At 42.1% G+C, this 15033-nt stretch overlaps 1 protein-coding gene across 2 annotated transcripts in view; it reads right to left on the bottom strand.

Annotated features, from left to right (window-relative positions):
* The window catches only part of GPCPD1 (glycerophosphocholine phosphodiesterase 1), a 79832-nt gene extending 65123 nt beyond the window's left edge, over positions 1-14709 (bottom strand). The window contains exons 1-2 of one of the 2 annotated variants that reach the window (XM_060232807.1): positions 14438-14709; positions 2595-2682 (exon numbers count right to left, since the gene is read on the bottom strand). In XM_060232807.1, the coding sequence (XP_060088790.1) occupies positions 2595-2643 (49 nt within the window). In that variant the 5' untranslated portion in view covers positions 2644-2682; positions 14438-14709. The remainder of the gene's footprint in view (positions 1-2594; positions 2683-14437) is intronic. The other variant, XM_060232815.1, reaches the window with a different exon arrangement.
* Positions 14710-15033: the final 324 nt, after the last annotated feature.

Raw genomic sequence — 15033 nt, 5'->3', positions numbered from 1 at the left:
CATTTTCCATACCTTTTACCAGTAGTCAAAATTGCAACTCCTTAAGAATCTTCTTGATAAGAACCCTGGGGTTACATACAAATTAGCAAAATTTGGCTGGCTTGCCACAAGAATAAGAAAAACTCTAATAATTCCATCAGGAAGTGGCTAAATACCTTTTGCCAGTCTGTTTGCTGTAACTGCCATGTTCTGTTATATTTGTAGTCTTACAACACTATTTTATGCCTTTTTATGTACAATTTTATGGTCATTAAGTTTTAATTTTGTATGATTTTACTTTGGCTTTGGCTGTGAATTTTACTTTGGCTTTGGCTGTGAATAAACTAAACTACCACTGTGCAAGACAACAAAAATTGCAACTCCAGATATGGATTCTTCACTTCTCACCTGAGACAAAAGCTAAAGCTTCCAACATATGCTAAATGAAAAAAGAATTCTATATAGAAATTAGGGATTTCACAGAATTTTGCTAACTGTGCAGATACCCAACCCATACGCAGCTGCAGTTTGTATTATTTCATATATAGTATAATAATTTTGTATACTTTGACCTTGTCCAATGTCAATATTTAAGCCTACTGACTCCATCAGAGAATAAGCTTGCAACACTGCCTGCAAATTCTAGTCTATGTAGAAGAAATTATATGTAGGAATAATGGAAACGCAGAACTCTGGTTAGGACTAGAACTTTTAAAACTGTGGACTAGGTTTCTTTGAGAAGATGAGAATCTGCTACTAATTAACAGCAAGTGCCAGACACTTAGGCTAGTGCTAACAAAGCACAGTTTGAAGTGGGATATACTGTTCAATTTCCTGTATCCACTAGCGAAAAAAATGAGTATTTCAAAACCATGCTGCCTAATGTGATGATGTGCAAATAAAGTGATATGCAGTAGGGTTTTTCTAAGTCCAAAGGGGAGGTGATAATTGGATACTTGATTCCAAGGCAATAATTTACTCTAAGCCAATAATTTATCAAACAACTAGAATACAAATTACACCATGGTTATCTTTAAACAGAAGATCATTCAGTTCAGTCCCTTGACTAAGAACAATTTCTCCCTATTTCCTCATATGGTGGAGGAAGTTGGACTATCATTCTAGTTAGTAAATATGGAACCAAAGTTTACTCCTGTTGTACGGCTGCAATTCAGTACCAAAAGTATAGAAAGATCTACAACTGGAAGGACTGGGATGGTCTTGAGTGAACAGCTGGGAACTTCTTGCACCAGGTCCACTTCCTCAGTCCTTTGATACTTCCTCTGCTTTGTATTCTGTTTACAATCAAAATTAAGTCAAGCAGCTTCATCCTGATGAAAATTTCAGTTGTACTATCTTATACATCAATTATTCTCTTAACTGGAATATCATAAGCAGCCTTTATTTTATAAGATAACTTGGAAGATATTTATCCATTAGCTGTGATGTCATGGAATGTTATTTCATGGACACTGTAACTATGCAGAGCAGGCAGGCAGAAGTCAGAAGAAATTGCTGACAAACAGTATTTTCTGTGAAGAGAGTAAAGTTCAGCATAAGCAGAAACGGATTCAACCCTGCTCTAAAGGAAAGCGCAAGCTATGCATTGCTTGCTAGCAAAAATCTATACAGACAAAGGAAAATGAATGGAAAGCTGTGGTATCATGCTGTAAGAAGCAAACGAAGTAGGAAGCTGGGGTGAACTAGATTCCCACTGCCTTTCACAGACCCACTTTTAGAAGATTTTCACAGTTGTGATCTGATGGCATTGAACAGGTTGTGAGGATTTGTTCTGAATGAGCCAGACAGGTTTTCTGAGTTCCATTATATTCCCAGCCATTTGGTTTAGATCAGGGGTGTCAAACATGCAGTTTGGGGGTCGAATCAGGCCCCTGGAGGGCACCTATCAGGCCCCCGAGCAACTGGCTATCATCTGCTTCCTTCTCCCTCTCTCTTGCTTCCTTCTGCATAACAGCTTGCTTTGCCAGGCTTGCTTAACTGCACAGGAGCTACAGAGCAAAACCTCTATTTTCTGCATTGGCTGAGGCTCCTCCCTTGGGGAGGAATAGCTTGCTTTGCCAGGCTCTCTCAATTGCACAGCAGAGCTACTGAGCCAGGCCTATCTTCCTTCTATTGGCTGAGGCTCCCTGCCCCCAGTCCCCTGGAGAAGGAAGGAAAGAGCCAGAGCTTCCTTTGCCTACTTTCTCTGGTTCCCATGGGAGAAATATAAAGAAAGCATCTTTAAGACCAATAAGCGCTCATGTTTTAAGCATGTTTTAAGGGTTTTTTTTAAAAAAAATATTAGCATTTGTCTATGTTCTTTATAAAATGTATCTGTCTGCTACCAAATCTTAATAGGTACACACATGGCCCAGCCTGACATGACTTGGCCCAACCCGACGTGGCCCGGTCCAGCAAGGTCTAATTTATGTCAGATCCGGCCTTCATAACAAATGAGTTCGACATCCTAGGTTTAGACCTGCTAGTAAAATCACATCGGTATATTATATTCTCTGTACATCCCCTTTCCAGTTGTTTGAACATGTAAAACAGACAGTTTTCATCCAGTTTTGTTATCCAACAGCAATACAGAACAAATGCACTTTTTTTTTTACCTGGAGGAGATTCTCCTCTTACTGCAAAGGTAACTTGACAATGAGCCATACTTGTGAATGATGCTTAATGGCTGCTGTATCCAGTCTACTGAGAAAGGAAAAAAAGGATTACATTTCAGTAACACAATCTTTCATGTGTAAACCTCTTAACAGAATGCAAGAGTTTCAAATAGTTATGTAAACTGACTAAGGGTAACACTGCCTTCTCAGTTATGTCATATACAGAAGTGGCAGGCCCAAGACCAAACTTGGGTTTTAAAGAGTTAGGTCCAGGATACTTGGACACCACTCAGGTTCCCTGAAGTCACACATCAACTATGAGAAAGTGATTTTTTTAAAGAAGAGTCCAAACACTGCCACAGCTATTTTCCTGTGCAGAAACAGCACTGGGGGGAGTAGTTTCCCTGTTTTTGCTACTCCACATGCACAGAGGGCTTCAACTGGAACACCAAAAACAGGGAAATAGCTCTGTTTCCACACAGAAAAAGGGCTTGGGGGAGACAGGAATCCTCACTCACACCCCCATGGCAGCATTTTTAGACCCAAACATATGAAAGTAAGAAGCTGCCTTATACTGAATCAGACTCTTGGTCAAAGTCAGTATTGTCTTCTCAGACTGGCAGCAGCTCTCCAGGGTCTCAAGCTGAGGTTTTTCACACCTATTTGCCTGGACCCTTTTTTGGAGATGCCAGGGATTGAACCTGGGACCTTCTGCTTCCCAAGCAGATGTTCTACCACCGTCACCGTCCCTCCCCTAGCATATGACTTACTCTTACAAAAGTATCAACAAATTCCACATTCATTGATTTAAGAAATGCTATTTAATTTCTTTATGCCAATACTCCGGCAGCTTTAGATTTCCTTCAAAGCACAGAGGCAATGCCCATGTTTCTGTGCAAACAAGTGAGAAACTACTCACACAAACATTACATAATAAGGAACAGATCAGGTGTAATCATGAAAGAAAAACAGGCCAATTTTTGGCTCATGAACTACAAACAGTTCCTCACCAAATGAATAAACAGAGTTAAAGCATGATTTGCATACACAAATGTCACCAGAAATTAAAAACTGAGCAAATGCAGAGCAACTGTTCTCCTGAAGGAGAAGGAGAGTTACAAGGGCTCTTAGAGATAGAGGGAGGCAGGGGTTATCTGTTTATTCAGGAGGGAGAACTGCAGTTGCTGGATCTGATCAAAAGACAGAACAAGGCAACAAGAGGCATTTGGAGATTCTTAGTCAGTTAAAAGAGCATTAAGGAGTTCTCATTTAATCAAGAGAAAAAGCAGAAAGGTGAATGCCCGGGGGGGGGGGTGAAGGTAAAGGTAATCCCCTGTGCAAGCACCAGTCATTTCCGACTCGGGCGACGTTGCTTTCACGTTTTCACATCAGACTTTTTATAGGGTGGTTTGCCATTGCCTTCCCCATTCATCTACACTTCCCCCCCCCAGCAAGCTGGGTACTCATTTTACCGACCTCGGAAGGATGAAAGGCTGAGACAACCTGGAGCCAGCTACCTGAATCAGCTTTTGCTGGAATTGAACTCAGGTCGTGAGCAGAGGGCTCTGACTGCAGTACTGCAGCTTTACCCCCTGCACCACGGGGCTCTTTTTTCTGGGGGGGGGGGGGGGAGAGATAGGAAAAAATATTTTTCCCAAGACCTTTCCCCCAATGTTTCCAAAGGAAAAATTAGAAATTTGGGGTAATATTGGAATAAAACGCCTATGAAATATTTTCTCTTTTTGAATGAGTATAATGCTTTTAAAAATATAATTATTTTTAGTTTTAACAATCCTACGTATATCAATATATTCATCAGTGTTTACAATCAATACTGAGAATAATATTTAGCATTCATAGTTTACTGATTGAATATTTCCACAACTATCACCAAGGATGTAGTGCAGGGGTGGCCAACGGTAGCTCTCTAGATGTTTTCTGCCTACAACTCCCACCAGCTCCAGCCATTGGCCATGCTGACTGGGGCTGATGGGAGTTGTAGGCAAAAACATCTGGAGAGCTACCGTTGGCCACCCCTGATGTAATGTACCAGCACAGTGATGACAAGATGAGCATGCTGTTGACATATACAGAGCTCTTAAATCCAAGACAGGGCTTTTTTTGTAGAAAGAGCCAAGCAGGAACTCATTTGCACCTTAGATTATAAGAAAATTATTATCAGAAAGTAACTGCTAAACCTTAAGACCACACCAAGCACAATGAAGGGTTCAATAATTTTTCTCAGGTACTGTTTTCCCAGCATAGACATTATTTTACTTGGTGATTTTTAACACCAGAAATGGCAAAAACGACCACAATCTTCTGGCTGCTTTGAATTTAGATCCAAACTCCCAATTTTTTTTAGTCTAACTAGATTATCTAAAGATTCTCATATTAATCAGGTGGGCATACTCCTCAAGCATACTCCTTTTGCTTACAGTCTGATAAAACTGATTCTGAATGGTTCTCATGAAGGTAATATCTCAGGGGAATTTACCTTCACATCCTCCAGAGGTTGTAGTATATTGGATTATATTTTAACCCCTTTACCCTTTAAAGCTAACATAGAGCTTCTCCACTGGCTGAAGCTCCTCCTTCCTTGGGGAAGGGGGAGGGAGAAGGAAAGAGATGCTGCTTTGCTTCGCTGCCTCAATCGCACAGGAGAAATGCTAAAAGCACTGACAAAGCAAGCTCAGGGCCAGATGAATTGCATCCAAGGGTTCTAAAAGAGCTTGCGGATGTAATTTCTGAGCCTCTGGCTATTATTTTTGAAAATTCTTGGAGAACAGGAGATGTGCTAGAAGATTGGAGGCGGGCGAATGTTGTCCCCATCTTCAAGAAGTGGAAAAAAGAGGATCTGGGAAACTACTGACTCGTCACCTTGACGTCTATACCTGGAAAAGTTTTAGAACAAATCATCAAACATTTAGAAAGAACAGATGTGATTACTAAGAATCAGCATGGTTTTCTCAAGAACAAATCATGAAGGAACAGAGGGAATGCTTATTAAGTTTGCAGATGATACTAAATTGGGAGGGGTTTCAAACACAGAAGAAGACAGAAACAGGAAACAGGATGACCTTGACAGGCTGGAAAACTGGGCTAAAACCAATAAAATGAATTTTAACAGGGATAAATGTAAAATTCTGCATTTAGGTAGGAAAAATCCAATGCATGGTTATAGAATGGGGGAGACTTGTCTTAGCAGTAGTATGTGCGAAAAGGATCTATGGGTCTTAATGGATCATACGCTGAACATGAGTCAACAGTGTGATGCGGTGGCTAAAAAGGCAAATGCAATTTTGGGCTGTATCAACAGAAGTATAGTCCAGATCACGTGATGTGATGGTATTGTTTTACTCTGCTCTGGTAAGACCTCATCTGGAGTACTGTGTTCAGTTTTGGGCACCACATTTTAAGAAGGATATAGACAAGCTGGAACGGGTCCAGGGGAGCGCGAAGATGGTGAGGGGTCTGGATACCAAGTCCTTTGAGGAAAGGTTGAAAGAGCTGGGGATGTTTAGCCTGGAGAGGAGGCGGCTGAGAGGTGATATGATCACCATCTTCAAGTACTTGAAGGGCTGTGTGACGGAACCGACCTGATTCTTCAGACCCGGTCCCGTCAACTCCCTATTGAGTCGCCAACTCCTGGAGGGAGCTATTTCTCCTCCAGCCACTTGGGCTCGCTGCAACCACCTGCTCAGTCTAGGGGTTCAGATTGAGAGGAACAGGACTCCCAATCCCCCTCTCCAGCTATGAGGCCAGGCCTCAAGGTCCTCTGCCACCCTGCACTTGGGTATCACAGAGACCACAGCACTTCTTCGGGGAACCCCTGGAGGATTGGCACCTTATCCAACTGCATGCCTTCCCCCTCCCCTGGGGCCCCCTTCATAAAGCAGCGTGGTCTAAAGCGGTTGGGGATCTATGTGGTACAGAGTTTGACTGCCAGCATTCAAAACAGTAAAAATGTTTAATAAGAAGAGAAAGAAAAAGAAAAACAGTTACATGTAAAAGTTTAGCACAGCACCTGATCAGCAACAAGAAGGGCAAATAAAAGGTGGATTCAAACGCATCCTCTTGTCCCTGGTGTAAACTTCGTCTACTTTGTGAATTACTTACTCGGTCTGACTGCCTGGGGTCCTCCTCCTCTTGAGTAGGCCTCTCCCACAGTCAGGAGCCCACAGATTCACAAGCTCTCTCTTTGAGGGCCAGCTGCGGACTGGCCTTTTCCCGCCTAATTCAAATAAAAAGAACCAAAAGAACTTCCTGCCCCTCGAGGAGGCTTTCCCCCTAGAGTTGCTGGTTTAACTCCAGAAGGGAGGAGGGAATGAGGGGAAGGCTAAAGAACTTCCTGCCCCTCTAGGAGGCTTTCCCCCTAGAGTTGATGGTTTAACTCCGGAAGGGAGGGGGGGAGTGAAGGGAAGGCTAGGCCACACAGCCTACGTAGTAGTTTCATGTTCCCTTCCAACCAAGCACCAACATTAACCAAGATGGCGTTTCTCCACAGGCTGTCATCTAGAGGATGGTGTGGAATTGTTTTCTGTGGCCCTGGAAGGTAGGACCAGAACCAATGGGTTGACATTAAATCAAAAGAGTTTCTGGCTCAACATTAGGAAGAACTTCCTGACCGTTACAGCGCTTCCTCAGTGGAACAGGCTTTCTCGGGAAGTGGTGGGCTCTTCTTCCTTGGAGGTTTTGAAACAGAGGCTAGATGGCATTCTGACAGCAACAAAGATCCTGTGAATTTAGGGGGAGGTGTTTGTGAGTTTCCTGCATCATGCAGGGGGTTGGACTAGATGACCCTAGAGGTCCCTCCCAACTCTGTGATTCTAAGCTGTGATGAAGAAAGCAGGAGAGAGGGGAAAGGACACAGATGACAGCCAGTTGCACATGAACTACATATGAGCCCTGTGGGGATGGATCAGGCCCATGGGCCACACATTTGACACCCCTGCTTTAAGGAAAGCTTGCTACAAGATTTTAGTATGGAATCTTCCAACTCCTTTCTTGGGAAGGAAAAGACCTAAGGATTAAAGTTCTCATGCGATTATTTAAGTACCTAGGTCATCAAATTTCAACAAGGGCCAGCAAAACAGGCTCCAGACATACTCTTTTCATCTTACAGCTGAAGACATGAAAGGCCTCTTCAGTTTTTTTCCTTTAATGTGTGAACAGCAGCAAAGGCTTTGGCAGAGGCTTTCCTTTAGGAACCCAGTCGTCCACAACATTTGTTTGTACCACAACTTGTCCACATGAGTGAGCATTAGGGAAGGGCTTGGGAAAGGGCCTTTCCTTCTGTTCACAGGAAAGATGATTAAAGTGCCCTTTGTCCATGCCTCAACTTGGAAGAAAGTGGCTGAGATACATAGTGAAAAAGTCCTGAGGATCAGTAGCAATGCTGGAGCCAAGTGGAAAGCTTCCAGAGGTCCCAGTTCCATCCACATCCGGTTGGGCTAGTCCTACTTGCTACTGTAATCAGTTTGATTTTAATTAGCATCACAAATTGCTTCAATGCTGCTGTTTACTATGTTTATTTATTCAAAACACTACTGCATACCAAGCATTTCATTTTCTTTAGGGAAGAGATGAGCAACTCTGAAGTCATATCAACGTATTGACAAAAATCCTGGTTGAGTTTTCCCAGGATGAGGTTATTAGACATGAGGTTATTAAGACATGAAACCTCATGCTTTAAGTCACACTACACTAGCTAGTTCAGATCCATCTTTTAAGCCTAAACAACCAGAAAGCTGTTTCAAATGTTTCAAAGATTAAAGGAGTCAGAACAGCTACTAGAAAATGGCAATGCACTGAAAAGAGCAAACAGAAATGGAAAAAGTTCTGCTTGGAGACAACGAAAAATTAATTTCAAAATTATATAAATTACTTTTAAAATGGTCTGCGGAAGATGAAGTAGTGAAATCTCAAATGATTAAGTGGGCAATTAATGTAAATAAAGAAATACAGATGGAAACTTTGGAATATTTGTGGAAGAACTCTATGAAGCTTTCGACGTGTCATAGTATTAAAGAAAACTGTTTTAAAATGATGTATAGATGGTATATGACTCCTAAGAAATTGTCACAGATGAATAATAAGATGTCAGACAGATGTTGGAAATGTAAAAAACATGAAAGTTCTTTCTACCATATGTGGTGGACTTGTGAAAAAGCAAAAAAGTATTGGCAGATGATTCAACAAGAAATTTCTAGGATCTTGGGATATGAATTTAAGAAAGTTTCAGAGACTTTTCTGTTGGGATTACAAATGGAAAAATTTCCAAAAGAAGATAGAACTATAATTTGGTACTTGCTTTCAGCTGCTAGGACATTATATGCGCAGTTGTGGAAGCAAGAAAAAATACCAGAGAAATGGGATTGGATTGTGAAAGTTATGACATGGAGTAAAATGGACAAATTAACAAGAATTTTAAGAGACTATGATTTAGAAATTTTTAAGATGGAGTGGAAAAAGTTCAGAAGATATGTACAAAAAGAGTGGAAAATAAAAGGACATTGGACAATTTTTGATAATGATTAAGTCTTAGAAAAAAGAAGAATATTAATTTTTGTTTTTATTAGTTAAGGGTACCTTTAAACATTAGTACTTTAAGTAAATAACACCGGCGGGGGTCAAGTAATGGGGGGAGGGGTGGGTAGAAAGTAATATATGGGATAGATAAAAGAAGTTATTAATGATGCAAGAAATATAATTTGTTACCATATGTTACCAAATAAAATTGTTTTAACCAGAAAATGGCAATGCACTATTCCCTCAGGAACATTACCAAATGGGACAGTAAGCTCACTGTGCGAGCAGCAAGACTTAAAAGTTGTTGATTTACAACTTATTTTTTAATGCACAGAGAAATAAATAAAGAAAATACACCAACTATTCTTGTTTATATTTAAACACAAATTCCACAGTGATGGAGTCCACAACTCTACTTAAAATCAATGGGAACTACTGAGGGACACAAGACAACAAATGCCACAGATTTTCTATTTAACATAACAGATAACTGAGGTTTGCAATAATACTTACTAAAAGGGCAATTCAAATAATACAGGTTCACATCTAGATGGTGCACATCAGCATTATAGAATTCAAACTCTACTTTGGGTACACAAGGTCATATAATTTTTTTTTACAGTGCAGAGAAAACATGTACAAGTGTGTTACTTTTATGAATTTGATAAAGAAGGTTGTTATTCTGGTTCTTGACTTCAGAAGCATTCACCTCTCTCCATATTAAAATACAATACATGATGAAGAGACTGTCACTGTGGAGGAGACAGCCAATCCACAAGCTTCCACTTAAGGAGCTTCTGAAGCAGTCACATTCTACCCTAGTTGATCAGCTGTTCCACTATCAAATGGGTACAGTAACACAGTACTTGTTATCATAACATATTACATCATGTGGAAAGACTTTTAACATGTTTCTTCCACATTCATGTCTGTGTCTACAGCAAGCAGAAGTAATTAAAACCAAATAGATTCCTGACTTGACTTGCTGACAACTTCCTTTTCCAGAAAGTGAAGAAGGAAACAAGGGGATTTGCTATCTTGGATTTGATTCTCACCAACAAGGAAGAAGCGATTGAAAAAGTGGAAATAGTGGGCACCTTGGGCAGTAGTGACATGTGATTTTGGAATTTACAGTCTTAGGGAAGGGAAAAGCTATACGTAGTCAGACTTATAGGTTGGACTTCAAAAAGGCAAACTTCAACAGACTTAGAACTATGCTGGGTAAAATCCCATGGTCAGAAATACTTAAGAGGAAGGGGGTTCAGGAGGGGTGGGAGTTTCTTAAAAGCGAAATACTGAAAGCGCAATCTCAAACGATTCCTATGAGAAGAAAAAATGGAAAAAGCCTAAAGCCGCTGAAGTGGCTCCATAAACAGCTCTCTAAAGACTTGAGAAATAAAAAAGACTCCTTTAGGAATTGGAAGGAGGGCCTTATAACCAAGGATGAATATAAACAAATCACCAGTGCTTGTAGAGAAAAAGTTAGGAAAACTAAAGCTCAGTATGAGCTTAGGCTGGCCAAAGATGCTAAAAACAACAAAAAAGGGTTCTTTTCTAATGTTCAGAGTAAGAAAAAGAGCAAGGACATGGTAGGCCCATTGTGAGGGCAACAAAGTGAAATTGTAACGGGTAATGAAGAGAGGGCGGAACTGCTCAATTCCTACTTTTTCTCATTCTTCTCTTCTGAGGGGAATGATGCTCTACGTGGCAAAAACAGAACATATAAGGAGGTTATGAAGTTCCAACCTAGGATCAGCATAGGGGTAGTACATAAACACCTAGTTTCTTTAAATGAAACTAAGTCCTCAGGGCCAGATGAACAGCATCCAAGGGTTCTAAAAGAGCTTGCGGATGTAATTTCTGAGCCTCTGGCTATTATTTTTGAAAATTCTTGGAGAACAGGAGAGGTCCCAGAAGATTGGAGGCGGGCAAATGTTGTCCCCACCTTCAAGAAGGGGAAAAAAGACGATCCGGGTAACTACCTACCCGTCAGCTTGACGTCTATACCTGGAAAAGTTTCAGAACAAATTATCAAACAGTTGGTCCTGGAACATTTAGAAAGAATGGATGTGATTACTAAGAGCCAGCATGGGTTTCTCAAGAACAAGTCATGTCAAACTAACCTGATCTCTTTTTTTGAGAAAGTGACTACCTTGCTGGATTGATGTAGACATTGTTTATCTTGATTCCAGTAAGGCTCTTGATAAGGTTCCACATACTATCCTTGTTGACAAGTTGGTAAAATGTGGTTTGGATCCTGTTACCGTTAGGTGGATCTGTAACTGGTTGACAGATCGCACCCAAAGAGTGCTTGTGAATGGTTCCTCATCCTCTTGGAGAGGAGTGACAAGTGGAGTGCCTCAGGGATCTGTCCTAGGACATGTTTTGTTCAACATCTCTATCAATGATTTGGATGAAGGAATAGAGGGCATGCTTATTAAATTTGCAGATGATACTAAATTGGGAGGGGTTCCAAACACAGAAGAAGACAGAAACAGGATGACCTTGACAGGCTGGAAAACTGGGCTAAAACCAATAAAATGAATTTTAACAGGGATAAATGTAAAGTTCTGCATTTCGGTAGGAAAAATCCAATGCATGGTTATAGAATGCAGGAGACTTGTCTTAGCAGTAGTATGTGCAAAAAAAATCTAGGGGTCTTAGTGGATCATATGCTTAACATGAGTCAATAGTGTGATGCGGTGGCTAAAAAGGCAAATGCAATTCTGGGCTGTATCAACAGAAGTATAGTGTCCAGATCATGTGATGTGATGATATTGCTTTACTCTGCTCTGGTAAGACCTCATCTGGATTATTGTGTTCAGTTTTGGACACCACATTTTAAGAAGGATATAGACAAGCAGGAACGGGTCCAGAGGAGGGCGACAAAAACGGTGAGAGGTCTGGAGACCTAGTCCTATGAGGAAAGGTTGAAGGAGTTGGGGATTTTTAGCCTGGAGAGGAGGCGGCTGAGAGGTGATATGATCACCATCTTCAAGTACTTGAAGTGCTGTCATAAAGAGGATGGTGTGGAATTGTTATCTGTGGCCCCGGAAGATAGGATCAGAACCAATGGGTTGAAATTAAATCAAAAGAGTTTCCAGCTCAACATAAGGAAGAACTTCCTGATCATTACAGCAATTCCTCAGGAACAGGCTTTCTCGGGAGGTGGTGGGCTCTCCTTCCTTGGAGGTTTTGAAACAGATGCTAGATGGCCATCTGACAGCAATGAAGATCCTGTGAGTTTAGGGGGAGGTGTTTGTGAGTTTCCTGCATTGTGCAGGGGTTGGACTAATGACCCTAGAGATCCCTTCCAACTCTATGATTCTACGAATCACTAGAGCTCTCTGCTCTTTTGCTGGCTCCCACCCAGTTCCATGACAGCTTTTGAAAGCATGTGGCATCCTTCATTTGATACTGTGCAGCACAGGGACAAACAGGGATAAGGTACTGATACGAAGACTCTTCTCTAATCTAACCAACATGCTGAGCAACCAAGAATAAGATGAATCATCACAAAGCTTATCCTCCAAGATTCTGCAGAGAGGAGGTAGTATGTGGCAGGACCAAACCAGAGAACTGCAAAATGCTGACCTGTTCTCTATAAATCAAAACACAAGATGTCAGGGGGAAGGGCTCTAGTGTCTAGTCTTGTCTCTGAATGCATGGAATGTGTTTTTCTTTAAAGGAACATTCAGTCCTAAAAGCCCCCTAGCAATTGGGTCTGAAGCAATAGGATTCATACTCCCCTCCCATAAGAACTGGGGTGGGGGGGCGCACAGAATAAGTGATTGTACCAAAAAATATAGCTATGTGTATAAATATAACCGAAAAGTGAATCCTGCCTTATGTAAATATGTGAAGAAGTAAGAATGGAATGAAGGGTTGATCTTTTCTATACAAAACTTAATTCGCTCCTTCAACTTTGACCTCAGAGAGTACACTCTCCTAAGCAGAGAACAAACATGATGCAGGACACTAGCTGCCCACTGAAAAGTGGTCCTGCTGCTAGATGGGCCATACTAGAATCACTACCACTGTTCTTTGTATCAGTTTAGCATTTTTTTTAAAAAAAAAGCAGGTGGGGAGGAAGAAATAATTGCTAGATGAAAAGGAAGACATAGATCTTGTGTCTTGAATCCACTCGCCCAAACCTCCTACATAAAGCGAAAGCATGCAGAAGAACCTCTCATAGCATCTAAAGAAGCAGGCTCTAGTATAGTTCCTGAGAGTTTAATTAACAGAACACAACTTTATTATTCTATGCAAAGCCACTATTTTTTTCTGCAACAAGCATGACTACCCCTCTAGGTTTTGTGCACTTCACAGCTTTAAAACCCTGATGATGTCAGTAACAGCAGATGTCCTCTGCATGCACCTGCCAAACTTCTCTCTTCTGCACAGCTGTTAAAAACTGCAGAAGCCCTACTGTCCACATTTGCATCCCGGTGGTAAGAAAGACAGACCATATGATAATTTAAACTGGGTTATACTCTGATTAGGATTAAACATGGGTACAGCCTCCAGAAAGGTGGATTATAAATGCTGCATATAAACAAATAACATTGAGAAAAGAAGGAGACACCAGTTCAAACCCACAATTCAACCACGAATCCCTCAGTCAGTTACTATCTCACACTTTAACCTACTTCACAGGGCTTTTACACAAAACAAAAGGGGAAAAAAGCAACAACTAGAACTCCTAGGATGATGCAGGCCAGTTAACATAAACTAAGAATCACCGGATGCCAAACTGATTCTTTTAATCTGCTAACAAACATTTCTATTATTTTGCATACTAATTCACTACCCATTTTCTCTGTATTTAGGACTGCTTGCCATCCCATCCTATTGTCTGATGAAGTGTGCTTCTAGCACAGGAAAGCTTACATTGTGAATAAACCTTTGTTGGTCTTAAGGGTGTGACTTGACTCCTACTTTGTTCCTTGGATAACAAACAGCATAATAACAGTAACAACGAAAACAGGTGTTAGAGACACCTTGTGCAATACACCACAAAACGACACAAGGCATCACTTTTAACCGACCAGAACTCCTTGGGGGAGGGGGGGAATGAATACTAGTAATAACTTTAAATATATAGTCTGCCAGCTTGCTTGGGGGGGGGGGGGGTTTCAAACAAAAGGCTCGAATCTTAAAAAGCCGAAACGAGTTGCTCCGGAGGATATAAACACGGAATAGCAGAGGGGGAAAGCGGCTCCGCGGAGCGTCCCTGGCCACCGCAGACCAACAACGGCTGAAGAGCCGCACCAGGGAGCCCCCCCCCCCGCGGGAGGGTTTTTGTGACCAACCTGGAGGCGGAGAAGGTCGTCGGCAGGGGGGTTGATGGACGGCGACGGTTCCTTCCCCCGCCCGAGGTAAGGGCGACGCTTCCTTTGTATTTCCCCCTTTCTGCCGTCCTCCCTCTCACCCACCGCTCAAGCAGGAGCCCTGTGATGACTGAGCCGCTTCCTGCCCCAAACCGGTTACAGCCGCCCGAGCTGAGGCGGGGACCGCCGCTGCAGGGTTCAGAGAAAGAAACCCAGTGGGTACCAAGACCCGCGTGACGGGCGCGGCCAATGAGAGAGCGGCGTTGGGTCGCGGGAGGAGGGAATGAGGGCTTTGCAGGGGGAGGGGAGGGAGCGAAGCCGTCAGGCCAAGCGGCCGGCGAAGGAGCGCGGCTGGTTTCCTCGAAAGCGGCGGTTTGGTGGCGGAGGAGGGTGAAGAGGCGGGTCGTGAGGAGTGGAAGGCGGGGCGGGAGATGGAAAGATGGTTCTTAGGGAAGACCAGCCCTCATTTTGGGCAGGAGCTCGCAAGACCGGAGCTTTGGGACCTTTAAATTTTATTGAGCTCTTTCTTTCTTCTCTCCATCCCAAATACTTGTTCCTGGGCTCCATTGTTCAAACCC

The sequence above is a fragment of the Heteronotia binoei genome, chromosome 1, assembly GCF_032191835.1.
Source record: "Heteronotia binoei isolate CCM8104 ecotype False Entrance Well chromosome 1, APGP_CSIRO_Hbin_v1, whole genome shotgun sequence".
NCBI classification, from domain to species: Eukaryota; Metazoa; Chordata; class Lepidosauria; order Squamata; family Gekkonidae; genus Heteronotia; species Heteronotia binoei.
The sequence above is the reverse complement of the archived record's forward strand: the minus strand, read 5'-3'. Positions and strand labels throughout refer to the sequence as shown.